Consider the following 15,261-nt stretch of genomic DNA (forward strand, 5'->3'; position numbering starts at 1 on the left):
GTATGGAATTGTCAAGTTTTCCCAAGACAAAAAGACTTCAAGTGTGGTTTAGGCACAGAATCATAAGATATTATATTTAAAGTTAGAAAGAACCTTAGAAGTCATCTAGTTTAACCCCCTCAGGAAACTGAGGAGACTGGTTATATATCCATTATGATTAGTTTTTTCATCCAAAGCAAAAAAGGCATCTACAAAATCATAAAAAAGTTACCATTTGTATCAGTGAAAGGAATAACCTTACTGATGAAATCTTGAACTCTCCAAGTACAGAAGCATGCAAGTCAAACTGACCCATCAAGACAAGAAAAGCTGGTAAGGAAAGCTGACAGCAGAGTTGCAATGACATAGAAATGATCGCTTTAGCAAATGGATGCGGGCAAATCCGAAGGGAATTCAGACAGGTACTAGTAAGAATTTCTATAATCAGAATCCATGGTGCTATTTAGGAAAGCAAAACATGAGGTATAAGTATTTATTCATCATTCATAGGAGTAATAGTGTAGGAATTTGTGATCAATTGTTAGATTAACACAGATTGGAAAATGTAAGCTAAGTATGATTGTTCATCATTTATTTATTTTCAGTAAAAGTTTCTAGCCTCTAGTGCAATGTCTTGAATATAGTAAGAACTCAGTATATTTTTCTGAATTTAATAGAATAATAGGATCTGAATGTTTAAGAGGGTGGTTCTAAACTCACTCAGGGCTCACTCCTTTTCCTCATGAGACAACTAGTGAGGGAGGATTAATATGACAAACCATCCTAATCTATATTCTCCAAGTTCAAGAGGATCTTAGTTCAGTATCAAATAATAGAAGCCAGGGTTGGTCAGTTCTCCTGAGTCCAAGAAGTCTGGACTTTACCTAAAATTGTGGCCAGGCTATAGCTTGCCTTTTCAGATTTTTTTCATCCAGCATTCCACATGAGACTTACCAGATAAAGATGTTTCACATAAAACATTCTCTAAGGAGCTGTGCCTGCCTTGGGCTGCTTCCTTCGGTTTATCTGGGTGATCCTTGGATCCATACTCCTCACTCCATTCCTTACTGTCCTTGGGCTGTCTCCACAGCCCAGAGGTCAGAGGACCCTTGGACTGAACATCAGCAGATAGGCAGGATTTAAGATTTTCTTCTGCTTCTGGAGTTGCTGCATTCACTCCTAAAAAACAGAAGATACCTTGAAACTTGACCTTTTTAAAGGGTATTTCTGATCCAGTCCCCTTAGGGCATACTTGGATATTACAAAACATTCCATTTAAGCATCAAATCTTTCCATTAATCGACAAACATTTATTAAATGTCTGCTGTGTGCCAAGCACTGTGCTAGACACAAGGTTTCCTGTCCTCAAGGGACTCCAATTCTATCAGGAAAGACATGTACATGCATAGACAGGTCCGTTTATACAGCCAAAGTCTAAGTTAGGACCCTGTATACAAGAGAGATAAAAAGTGATTTCGAGGCATAGGTCATGAGGAGCTGGGTAGGCATCAGGAAACTCTTCATTAGGAGGTGAAACTTGATTGATGGAGATTAGCAATTCTAAAAAGAAGAGGTGAGGATGAGCTGCTTCAAGGCAAGGAGACAGCTAATGCAATGGAATAAAACAGAAAATGACATGCCCTGTTTAATATGAAGGTTCCATATTTAATTTGAAGATCAAATTGACTGGACCATAGGAATTGTGAAAGGAAGAAAGCCTGAAAGGGTAGGTTGAGGCCAGGCTTTGAAGGATTTTAAATACTAAAACAAAGGAGTTGGTGTTTGGTCTTAGAAATAATAGGAAGGTGGGAGCAACTAGGTGGCACAGTGGATAAAGCACTGGCCCTGGATTCGAGAGGACCTGAGTTCAAGTCCAGCCTCAGACACTTGACACTTACTAGCTGTGTGACCCTGGGCAAATCACTTGACCCTGATTGCCCCACCAAAAAAAAAAGAACCAAAAAAAAAAAAAACCCAAAACCCCACAACAGAAATAATAGGAAGGTACTGAAGTTTACTGAGTAGAGGAAAAATATGATCATACTTGTACATTAGGAAAATGACTCTGGCAGCTGCACAGAGCATGGATTAGACTGGGGAAAGATTTGAGCCAGAGAGACCAATTAGGAGAGCTCTGTTTTAGGTATGCTGAGTTTGAAATGCCTTTGGAACATCCATTTCAAAGTGTGCAGTGGATCATTTAAGATAGGGGATTGAAGTTCAAGAAAGAGACCAGGCTGGATATACAGAGCTGAAGATCAACTTCATAGAGAGAATAATTCTATCTATGGAAGCTTATTGGGTCACCAGATGAGACAGTACCAAGAAAAAGGCAGAGCATCTAAGACAAAACTCACAGGATATGTGATGTGCCGAGGGTCGTCCAGTAAAGGAAACTGAGTTAGACATACAGGAAGAGAACCAAAAGAAAGCGCAATGTCACAAAAACCCAAAGGGGAAAGAGTACCAGGGGGAGCGGGATGGTCAAAAGCGTCAAATATAGTAGATCCTGAAGGGTGAAGCTGGAGAAAAGGCAATCAGCTTGAGCAAGTAAGAGATTCATTATAACTTTGAAGAGAGCAGTTTCGATTGTGGGATATGGTTAGAAGCCAGATTGCAAGGGTTGAAGCGTGGGAGGAAAGGAAGTGGAGGTAATGTGTATAAACAGTTTTTTCTAGGTGTCTGTGAAAGGGAGAAGAAATATAAGGTTATAGTTTCAGGAAGTGGGCAGATTTTTTTGAAGATGGGCAAAACTTGGATAGGTAACAGGGAAGGAAACAATACAATGTAAGAGACTGAACAATAAAGAGATGGGATGGTTGGGGGGGACAATCTTCTAGAAAAGAGGAGAGGGTATTAGATCAAGAGTACATGCAGAGGGGCAGCTAGGTGGCACAGTGGATAAAGCATCGGCCTTGGATTCAGGAGTACCTGAGTTCAAATCGGGCCTCAGACACTTGACACTTACTAGCTGTGTGACCCTGGGCAAGTCACTTAACCCCAATGGCCTCACTTAAAAAAAAAAAGAGTACATGCAGGGGGGCAGCTAGGTGGCACAGGGGACAGAGCACCGGCCCTGGAGTCAGGAGGACCTGAGTTCAAATCTGGCCTCAGACACTTGACAAGTGTGACCCTGGGCAAGTCACTTAACCCTCATTGCCCTGCCCCCCCCAAAAAAAGTACATGCAAAGCAGTTTGTCTTGGCAAAAAGAAGGGCTACCTCTTTATCAGAGACTATAGTAAAGGAAAGAATGCTGAAAGATGTCATGGAGTTTGAGCAGTAGAGAAAAGGAGAAGCTAATGGAAAATAGACTCTATTTTCAAACAATAAGGATTATTAAGTGCCTACTTTGTGTCAGGCACTGTGATAATTACTAGGGATATAAATACAAAGAACAAAATTCTCAAAGTATTTACATTTTAGTGGGAAAGACAGACAGACAGATGGACAGACAGATAAACATAGAACAAATAAAAATGAACACAAGGTAGCTAAATGTTATAGAAATAGAAAGGGGGATACTAGCACTTGGAAAGATCATAAAAGGCTTCATGTAGAAAGTAATGTTTATATTGCATCTTGAAGAAAGAGAGTTATTCTATAAAGCAGAGTTGAGAAATACATTCCAGGCAAAGACAAGGAGATGGGAGAAGGAATGCAGTGCATGAGGGATAGAGAAAAGCCAGTTTGACTGGGATTACAGAGATCAGCAAAGGGAATAATATATAATGAACCTGGAAAGATGGACTGGGGCTAAACTATGAAAATCTTTAAAAGCTAAACAGAATGGGGCAGCTAGGTGGCACAGTGGATAAAGCACCGGCCCTGGATTCAGGAGTACCTGAGTTCAAATCTGACCTCAGACACTTGACACTTACTAGCTGTGTGACCCTTGGCAAGTCACTTAACCCCCATTGCCCTGCAAAAAAAAAAAAAAGCTAAACAGAGGAGCTCATATTTTATCCTAGAAGGAAAGCCATTTGATTTTTATTTAGTGAGAGAGCAGCTTATTCAGATCTTTGGCAGCAGTAGGGATGATGGACTAGAGTGTGGAGAGACTTATGGCAGGGAGACTAATAAGGGTGTAGTTGCAATATCTAGGTGAGAGGTGATAACAGCCTAAATGAAGGTGGTGCCTGGGTAAGTAGGGAAAAACATTTAGATATGAGGGGTATTGTGGACATAGAAGTTTGGAAGAAGGATTGGCCTTGAGGACAAGATAATGAGGTCTTTTTGGACTTCTTAAATTTGAGATATTTCTAGGACATCCAGTTTAAAAAGTCCAAAAATTGGTGATGTGGGGCTAAAGCTCAGGAGAGAGACTGGGGCTGCATATATATACATATGTATGTATGTATGTATGTATGCATATGTATATGTATATATGTTTGTGTATATATTTATATATATCCATATGTATATATAACCAAAGTTTAGTACAATCTTATAGGTAAAGAGGAAGGAGAAGAAGGAAGAGGAGGAGGAAGGGGAGGGGAAAGAGGAGGAAGAGAAGGAGGGGGAGAAGAAGAAGAAGAAGAAGAAGAAGAAGAAGAAGAAGAAGAAGAAGAAGAAGAAGAAGAAGAAGAAGAAAAGGGAGAAGAAAAAAAAGATCTTTAATGGAATAGAGAACTTTCCAGAACTTTTCATCTTTTCTGATAAAAAGACCAGAGCTAAGTGAGAACTTTGAAATATAAACCTAGAAAGGTAAATTTATTTGAACAATTAGATGATGAATAGTCCTAATACTCTAATAAGTGGAAAGGAAATGTGTCATTTTAGAACCTTGATGTCTTCAAAGGGTCTTGAGGTAGTTAATAAGAAAAAAAAGAGGTCCTAGGGGTGCAATAGTTATGGCAGAAGATTTGGAGAGGGGAAAGAGAAGAGAAAGTAAAAAGAATATTCTAACATTAGTATGCATAGCATTAGTAATACATTAGTGTCCTATGATAGTGAAGAAAGGAAGAAAAAAGTAGAACTTGTTATTTCTCATAACTAGGATAAAGAAGAAAAAGAGACTACAAACATGGAAGAAGGGGTAGGGAGAGTGAGCATCAGATCAAACTCAATCTTATCTGAAATAAAGTAGGGTTGACATACACACCCCCACCTCCACTCATGCATACACACCACACACACACACACACACACGCACACATACATACATGCATAAACAATTTGGTGTAGAAATATATTTAAACCCAAGAGGGAAATGAACAAGGATTTGTTGGGAGGGGACGTAGGATTAAGAGGGAAGATAATTCAGGGGAGGAAGTAATCACAAACAAAATAAACTTCCTGATCCTGAAGGGGAAATTAAAAGAGAGAATAAAGAATATAAAACTAGTCCCTAAGGAAGTGCCTTTGCCTCTTAGGCTACTGAGAAATGGCTGAACAAATTGTGGTTTATGAATGTAATCAAATATCATTGTGCCATAAGAAATTATGAAAGAAACAATTTCAAAGAAACCTGGACTGTTTCAACTGGTGCAGAGTGGAACAAGTAGTATCAAAAGATCAATTTATACAAGCATAGCAACATTATAAGCAAAAACAACTATAAAAGACTTACAAACTCTTGAGCAATTGCAATGTTTATCCATATCTCCTAAGGACCTATGATAAAGCGTGTTACACATCTCCTGACTCAGAGGTGATGGACACAAGGTACAGAAATATTCCTTTTTTTGAAATAGACACTGTGGAGTTGTTTTGCTAGACTAAAGGTATTTGTTAAAAGAATTTTCCCTTTTTTTTCCTTTTTTTTTTTTTGGTGGGGCAATTGGGGTTAAGTGACTTGCCCAGGGTCAGGGTCACACAGCTAGTAAATGTTAAGTGTCTGAGGCCGGATTTGAACTCAGGTACTCCTGAATCCAGGGCCGGTGCTCTATCCACTGAGCCACCTAGCTGCTCCTTTTTCTTGTTTTTTAATGGGGAAGGAGGATCAGGACTACAAGGAGGGCTTGGCAATTATGCCACCACCCAAAAAAAGAGGATCACTGAAATATTTTTTAATGCACAGAAGAGAGCAGATGGATGTTCAGAAGGAATTAGAAGCAGGACAATTTTGAAAATAATAATTTATTATATACTTTTTTAAAGCAAATGGCAGCTTTTGGGTCTTTTGCCCAAAGAAATCATGGAAAGGGGAAAGGGACCCACGTGTACAAAAATATTTATAGCTACTCTTTATGTGGTGGCAAGGAATTGGAAGTAGATGGCATGCTCATCAAGTGGGGAGTGGCTGGACAAGTTGTGGTATATGAATACAATGGAATACTATTGTGCTGTAAGAAATGATGAGCAGGAGGAGTTCAGAGAAACCTGGAGTGTCTTGTGTGGGCTGATGATGAGTGAGATGAGCAGAACCAGAAGAACATTGCACACAGTATCATCAACATTGAGTGTTGATCTACTGTGATGGACTATATTCTTCTCACCAATGCAATGGTACAGAAGAGTTCCAGGGAACTCATGATGGAAGAGGATCTCCAAATCCAAGGGAAAAAAAAGAACTGTGGAGTAGATGCTGAATAAACCATACTATTTCTTTTGGTTTTGGTGCTGATGTTTTTCTATTTTGAGGTTTTTCGTCATTGCTCTGATTTTTCTCTTATAACATGACTAATGCAGAAATATGTTTAATGTTATTATGTGTGTATTTATATATATATATAAAACCTATATCAGATTACCTGCTGTCTAGGGGAGGGGAGATGGAGGGGAGGGAGGGAGAAAAATCTGAAATTGGAAAGCTTGTATAAACAAAGGTTGAGAACTATCTTTACATGTAATGGGAAAAAATTAAATACTTTATTAATTTTTTTTGAAAAGCAAGTGGCAGGAAATTAAAGTCAAAGGTTTCATAGAAAAACTTATTTGAAGTTCACTTTTTGGGTATTCAATCCAGAATAAGAAAATTGTTTCTTGGGGCAGCTAGGTGGCGCAGTGGATAGAGTACTGGAGTCAGGAGTACCTGAGTTCAAATCTGGCCTCAGACACTTAACACTTACTAGCTGTGTGACCCTGGGCAAGTCACTTAACCCCAATTGCCTCACTAAAAAAAAAAAAAGAAAGAAAGAAAAAAAATTGTTTCTTAAAAAAAAAAAAGGTAGGGGGCAGCTAGAAGGCACAGTGGATAAAGCACCAGCCCTGGATTCAAATCCTACCTCAGGCGCTTGAGACTTACTAGCTGTGTGACTCTGGGCAAGTCACTTAACCCTTATTGCCCCCCCCCAAAAAAAGGAAATAATGAGAGCCTAAAATAGGATGATCGAAGTGAGGGTCATTCAATCAGTAAGCATTTATTAAGCATCTGCTATTTGCCAGACCTGTCCTAAACTGAAAGACAAAAGTAAAACAAAAGGAAGCTATCAGACCAGGCAGTATAGTCATTATTGGAGAATTAAAAGTTGTAATCATAGCCAGCCTTATATACAGTCAAAGTATTAGGGAGATAGGGAAGGGCCATTGGGAAGATTCCCATCTCAAAATAATTTCCTGACCTAGATACTACAGTGTCTAGAATTCCATCAGAGTCATTCTTTTGGGTTGCTTTCCTCCTATAAGATGAAAATACACCTTGAAGGGTAACGCATTCATCTAAAGATAGATTGTCAATTCTGATATTCTGTGGAAAAAAATCAATTTGGCCCAATGAAAACTGATTGCTGCATTGCATATACTCTGGTTTCTGGCATCCCAATAAATGTTCATTTATTGTTTATGCTGACTTTGGCCATCTCACACTGGAAGTTCACTCCACCCATGCACTCCCTTCCTCTGATTGACTGGTTGCTTCCAGAACCTCTGTTTCAAGGAAAGAACCCAGGCCAGTCATTTTTCATTCTTCTTCAGCTCTAGTCCTGACTCTCCAGACTTTCTCTACTGTGCTCCAACATAAATAATTTCCTGGAACCTCCTTTTCAGTTTCTTTTTATGTATTGTCCATCTCTCATAAGAATGTAAGTTCCTGGGGCAGCTAGGTGGCTCAGTGGATAGAGCGCTGGCCCTGGAGTCAGGAGCACCTGAGTTCAAATCTGGCCTCAAGACACTTGACACTTACTAGCTGTGTGACCTTGGGCAAGTCACTTAACCCCAATTGCCTGACCAAAAAAAAAAAAAAAAAGAATGTAAGTTCCTTAAAGGCAAGGACTGATTTTCTTTCTGTTTGTTTCTGTATTCTCAGAGCTTAACACAATGCCTGGCATATAGTAAGCACTTAATAAATGCATCTTGACTTGACTTGACTTAATGGATGATGAATCAGAAAGAGACTACTCTAATTGCTTCCTTACTATTCCCTCTTTACAATTAAACTAACAGGGGCAGCTAGGTGGTGCAGTAGATAAAGCACCAGCTCTGGATTCGGGAGGACCTGTGTTCAAATTCAGCCTCAGACACTTGACATTTACTAGCTGTGTGACCCTGGGCAAGTTACTTAACCCTCATTGCCCCACCCCCCCCAATAGAATTAAGCTAAGAATCTGTTCTATACTGACTCAGTCTTTGCCATTTATTACTTATGTTATTATCATAGTTATTTTAATAACTATGTTTAAGTTCAATTAAATATTATATATTATAAATTATAGAAACTTTGCTTGCCTGAGTTTTGTTGTGTCTATTTTGAGGATAAAGAAAGAAAGAAAGCAAAAGGGATGATAGCATGAAGGGAAAGGAAAGGACAAATGAATGTTCTTCATATTCAATTTAGAACTATTCTAAGAAAGGTTCAAAAATGTCCAAAGATTCCATTACTAGAAATACCCCAGGAAAATAAGAAAAAATCCCCATAAGCATGTACCCTAAGATGTTTATTGCAGTACTTTTTGTAGTAGCAAAGGACTAGAAACAAAGTAGATACCTATGGATTAGGGAATAGCTAAACAAATTTTGATACGTTAGTGTAATGGAGTATTACTACTCTATAAGAAACAATGAATATGAATACTATAGAGAAGCAAGGAAAGACACATGAACTGATACAAAGTGAAGTAAACAGAACCAGGAAAACAATATTCACAATATCTACAACAATGTAAATTGAAAGAACAACAATAACAACAACAACAAAAAACCCACAAGCCTGAAATATGTGTAATTAAAAGAACCAAGCTTGGCCCTGAACAGAGATCAGAAAAGGTACCTCCCTCCCTTCTTTGGAGAGGTGGGGCATCCAAGAACTTTGCATGCTGTCTGACTTAGTTGATGTATAGTTCACTTTTGTTGAACTATTTTTTCCCTCTGTTTTATTCTTTGATACAGGGGACAGCTATCTAGGCAAGGGAAGGAAAAGGAATATATTTGGGTAGTAAGGTAGTACAAAAACAGAAGATATACATTTTTTAAAATTTAAAGTTTTATGCTCACCAGGACTCATTATTCCTTTCACATTACTGTCTCCTGCATGAACTGGTCTGGACTCTTGGCCTGGAAAGAAAGAAAGAAAGAAAGAAAGAAAGAAAGAAAGAAAGAAAGAAAGAAAGAAAGAAAGAAAGAAAGAAAGAAAGAAAGAAAGAAAGAAAGAAGGAAGGAAGGAAGGAAGGAAGGAAGGAAGGAAGGAAGGAAGGAAGGAAGGAAGGAAGGAAGGAAGGAAGGAAGGAAGGAAGGAAGGAAGGAAGGAAGGAAGGAAAGAAAAAGAAAGATTTTCATTCTTTTGAGCAGCCATGGATAATGAAGGGAAATTTTTTCAACTGATGTTGAGTAATAGAAGCCCTTTCTGAAATTTTTGCTCTGGGAAGGTGAATTTAAATCTAAAGCACAACTCTCCAGAATGCCAGTCCTAGAGTCAGAAAAAACCTGATCTTCTTAAGTTCAAATCTGTCCTCAGAAACTTACTTGCTGTTTCACCCTGGGCAAGTCACTTAACCTTGTTGGCCTCAGTTTCCATATCTGTAAAATGAGCTAGAGAAGGAAATGGCAAACCACTCCAGGATCTTTGACAGGAAAACCCCAAAAGGGATCATGAAGAGTAGAACATAACTGAAAAATGACTAAACAACAACTAAACGCAATTGACCATAATAGGACGCCTTTCTGTGGCACGCTATTCTCAAATTCATATTAACCTTGGTATAGCTAGACTCCTAATGAATAACTAGAGCTACATGTGTACCACACAAAGGAAAGAGAATATAATTACCATTATCAGGTTAATTTGGCACCCTCCCTCAAGTGGATTTAAATGATTAAAACCAATTGGATTCAACAATTCATATGATTATGAGTTTTCTCCTTCATGCTCTATAGGCACAGCTTCAAGATGCTAAAATCCAAACCTGAGTTGGCTTATTCGGATTTCCAGAAAGGAGACAGACCCACAGAGACATAAAGACAGAGTGAGAGTGTGAGAGAGAAACTAAACTGTAAACAGTCATTTCAGTTGTGTCTAATTCTTTGTGACCCCATTTGGGGTTGTCTTGGCAAAGATACTGGAGGAATATTCATCAGGAAGATGAATCTTCTTGACTCCAGGCTGGGTATTCAGTCCACTACACCACCCAGATGCTCTGTAAACATGCTAACCAACCCGCAAAAAAATTTCATTGGCTTGGTTTCAATTTGCCAAGTCCTACAGAAAAAGAACTTATGGGATCTGAATACGATGGAAGTATAATTTGTGGTTCTTCGTTCTTTTTTCTAAAGTTTCTTTGTTTTGCACAACTGCACATGTATAACTTATATTGAATTGCTTGAGTTCTTAAGGGGGGATAGCGAGGAAGGAAGAGAATTTGGAACACAAAGTTTTTTTTTTTAATTGATGTTACAATTTGTTTTTACATGTAAGGTAGGGAAAAAATTCTAAATAAATGAATGGATGGATCGATAGATAGATAAATGAATGAATGAATAGATGGATAAATAAATAAATAAACAAACCAAAAACCAAGCAAATGAATGAATTAATAAACAAATGAGTAAGTGAATGAATGAGTAAATAAATAAATGGATGAATGAATGAATGAATTTGCCAAGTCCATCCCTTCCTTTTTCCCAACCTTACCATCCTCCTTTTCTGCTTCCCATAGCACTAGGTGAAAAGACCACAAATATTTATCTACATTTCAGGGACTCAGAATTTTCAGATTTCCCATAAAACTTAAATGAAAATAAAGTGATGAGGTATATTTCATGGTTTGTTTGTTTTTTATAAAGCAAAGTCAATTTGCAGTTTTATGCACACTACACTATGTTATGGAAATGATTGTTTTATTCCATAAAAGAAAAAAATTTAAATAAAACAAAATCTATTTTCTATAGTTGATTCTGATTTTCATGTGGGTCTTGCACATGTTGATTTTGTCTGGATAGGTTAAATAAGTCTTAGACTAAATCTATATAACACTTATAGAATTGATTAATATAGTGAAAAAAATCAGTCAGATCAATGATTGGCTAAATTTTAAATTAGTTTATTCAATAGACCTCAACTACAATCCTACACTGATGCCTCATTGTGGTATAGGAATGATCTAGAGTCCCTGAAGGCTATGCTAGTGAAATATAAGCTAACAGGTCCTACACCAAGATGGAAAAGCTTGGAGTTTGTGCCCAAGGATGAATGACTATATCTATTTTCTGAGGACCAGCCTACCTGGTAGGCTACAGGTAGATCACAAGGATGGCTACAGTATGATGAATTTTTCAGCCAAAGCAACTCAGAACATCTACTAAGCTATAGAGGAGTTGCAATCTGCATTAATCATGGAAGTGCCTATGCCAAAAAAATTACAGGCCCTTCAAATACTGGTATATTAAACAAGCACTTATATATCACCAACTGCATACATGACACTACACTATAATTCAGATATACAAAAGAAAGAGGAGCCATTAACTTACTGCCCTATGGATAGTTTACAATCTAGTCAAAAAGTGTTCTGGTCTTAGTCTTTCAATGACTGTGTCCATACAAAATTAATCTAACAGAAAGGGAGGAAGTTATCAAATAGATTTTTTAATCTACATAACAACAAAAGAAAATATGTTTAACTGATATTGACTAATTAACATTTATTTTGCTGAGTTAATCCCTATTCACAAGACTAAAACTTTGGACTTCTCTTATAAGAATTTTCTCTTTAGTGGTATAGACAATGTCAGGGCCATAGTCTAATGCCCATCTCTTCAGCATTCTTAGCTTGTTATGTTTGAATTCCATGATTGAACCAATGGGAGCAGCTGGGACATCGTTCTAGCTATATTTGCACAGAATGAGGCCACAGGATATTTTATTTGGAAGGGACTTCTGAAGTCATTTACATGAATCCCTCCCCCACAAAAAATGTTTTTTGAAGATTTCCAGGTAGGACGTATTTACCACCTCCTTAAGGAACCAATTCTACTTTTAGATCGCATGAATTGTTAGTTTTTCTTTTTATGAATCCTAAATGTGTCTCTACAAGTTCCACTCATTTCTCCTTGTTCTGCCAACTGACACCAAGAAGAATACATCTTACATCACTTCCATGGTAGAGCTCTTGTTGTTTGTCCTTCGTTCTCAAAGAGGACCGTGGCATTGGGAGGTGATGTCATGACTTGCAGTGAATTGGATTTAAGCAAGGGAGGGCTGTGCAAGGTCACCAATCTCACTCTTTCCTTGATATACTTGAGGAAAGTGTTGTGTTCCCATGGCCCCCTCCCAAGACTTCTTTTTTCCCAGCTAAACTTCCTCAGTTCCTTTAACAGAATCTCAAGTGACATACGAGTTTGAGGACCTTCACTTTCTTGGTTACCCTTCTCTAAGCGCACCCTGGTTTATCACTGTCCTTCCTGAAAATCAGCATATAGAATTGAGCACAATCCTCCAAAAGCAGCTTAGGTGGTGCAGTGTCTAGAGCCCTAGGCCTGGAGTCGGGAAGAAGAGTCTTCCTGAGTTCAAATCTGGCCTCAGGCACTAGCTGCGTGACCCTGGGCAAGTCACTTAACCTTGTTTGCCTCTGTTTCCTCATATGTAAAATGATCTGGAGAAGGAAATGGCCAACCACCCCAGAATCTTTGCCAAGAAAACCCCAAATGGGGTCATGAAGAGTCATGAAAAACAATTCAACAACACTCCTGATGAAGCCCGAAGTCCAGCAGGTCTATCCGCTACCTCATCCAGGAAGCTGTGCCTCTCTTAAGGCTGCAAAGATCACATTTACTTTTTTGGCTGCCATATAATACTGTTGACTTGTATTGAGCTTTCAGCCCCATACAGCCCCAGGATCTTTTTCAAACACATTTTTCTTTCAGCACACTTCCCTACTTGTGAAAATGTGTAGGTTTATAAAAGTCTTTTTAGTTAGCTGAACCTATCTAAGAGATTTTAGGCTGCACCTTTGGTCAAATGTGACTTTCTCATATTTGTGAAGTTGTCATCTTGCTAATTTAGAAATATTCAAGTCGGGTTTTTTTTTTTTTTTACCAAAAGGCAAAGCTTAAATTAGGCAAGGTATGGTAGTCTCTTAGATTCTCCAACATTTTTCTCAATTTCAATGACGTGAGGGGAGAATTTCCACAATGTACCCTCTGCTAATGCAATAAAGATAGAGAGAATTCGGCCAATTCTCCTAATCACCAAAAACCTAAGTGCAAAAAAAAAAAAATCACTCAGAGAATTCAGTCTGCAAACTGTACCTTTCTCATAGGCCTGAGTTGGCAAAATATTTGTAAAATCTTCACTTGTCAAAACAGGTTCAGGGATATTGATTGAGCGGAAAGGACTACCTTGGGTCGGTGCAGGTCCAGCTGGTGCCGCATGCTCTTCCTTTTGTGTTTTTCTAGATAAGGAAAACAATGATCAAACCAGTATCAATTTTAACATTCATTGGGGCTGGCAATTTAGACTTTTCCCTGTGTCTGTATAAAATAAAAATATTACAAAAGAAAAATACTTCCATTTTCCAGAGATAACTCTTAGTTACAACATTGGTTACCTTTCTGCTACTCCTAAAATCAGGGGAAAGCTCTTATATTGGTGATGGTTTGCTTAGAACCATCTGTGGCCCATTTTCTCTATAGTTAAGTAGCAAGATAAAAAGCAGCTAATAGGATGTACAGAGCAGTTGCTAAAGTTGATACCTACAACCCTTTCTCTAGATTCCATGATGTACGTGGTTCATACCATACTGGAAGCAGATTCCCTAGACTGGCAATTCTAGAATAAGCAATACACATACTCTGAGTAAGGGACTCTAATTGGCCAGGCCTCCATTACATATATTTCCTATTTTTATACTAAAAGTTAAAGTATTCAAAATATTTAACAAAGCCTAGCCTTTGTGGAATGAAAATATTTAACTTTTATTTGTAGCTTTCACCTCATAAGAGAGGACATTTCCTGGGGCAAGGAAGTCCTAAAAATATTAGGAACCAAAAAAAATTTTTTTTCAAGTAACCATATTCCTAAAAGGTCTAATACCAATTCTAAACAAAAGTTTGCTCTGTATATTTTAGAAGAAAAGCAATTTTCAAAAAAGTGATTTGAAAGAAATATTGACTATGAACTTTTAAAAATATCATCTTACATAGGGCAGCTAGGTGGCACAGTGGAAAAAGCACTGGCCCTGGATTCAGAAGGACCTGAATTCAAATCCAGCCTCAAACACTTGACACTTGCTAGCTGTGTGACCTTGGACAAATCACTTAACCCTCATTGCCCCACAAACTAACCAGATAAGTAAATAAACAAACAAATGAATGAATGAACAAATAAATAAATAGGCAGATAGATAGATAGATAGATAGATAGATAGATAGATAGATAGATAGATAGATAGATAGATAGATAGATAGATAGATAAAATAAAATATCCTCTTACAGTGACCTGAATATGGTAGGATACAAGATCTTTCTTTAATATTCCTCTTCAGTAGATACTTACTAGCTGTGTTACCCTGGGCAAGTCATGACTTCTATTGGTTTCAGTTTCCTCAAGAGTAGCATGGAGATAATAATAGAACCTACCTCACAGGGTTGTCATGAAGACCAAATAAGATCATATTTGTAAAGTACTTGGCCCAGTGCCTGACATAAGAGGTGCTTAATAAATGCCTGTTTTCTTTCTTCCTTTAGCAGTAGTGATTATGGTTTGGGGCCAGTGTCCAGACCCACATGCTCATTTGAGTGCTATCTTACTATCTTCCCTCCTTATCTTAGGTTAAGATTTCCCATTAAATGACAAAAGATCTTTCTCAGTGGCAAAGAAAATAAAAACCAAAATTCAAATTCTGCAAACCATCTATTACCAGCACTTGATTCATCCCAAGAAATAGTTCTCTTTCTTCTTTCATCTTCCTCT

The 15,261-nt window shown here is 37.9% G+C and overlaps 1 protein-coding gene across 1 annotated transcript in view; it reads right to left on the reverse strand.

The window, feature by feature from the left end:
- The window catches only part of ARHGEF33 (Rho guanine nucleotide exchange factor 33), a 99,769-nt gene that overhangs the window by 42,478 nt on the left and 42,030 nt on the right, over nucleotides 1-15,261 (reverse strand). The window contains 3 exon segments of the mRNA XM_043986881.1: nucleotides 934-1,158; nucleotides 9,350-9,409; nucleotides 13,598-13,740. Coding sequence (XP_043842816.1) covers nucleotides 934-1,158; nucleotides 9,350-9,409; nucleotides 13,598-13,740 — 428 coding nt within the window.

Source organism: Dromiciops gliroides, chromosome 2 (genome assembly GCF_019393635.1).
Source record: "Dromiciops gliroides isolate mDroGli1 chromosome 2, mDroGli1.pri, whole genome shotgun sequence".
Classification (NCBI taxonomy): domain Eukaryota; kingdom Metazoa; phylum Chordata; class Mammalia; order Microbiotheria; family Microbiotheriidae; genus Dromiciops; species Dromiciops gliroides.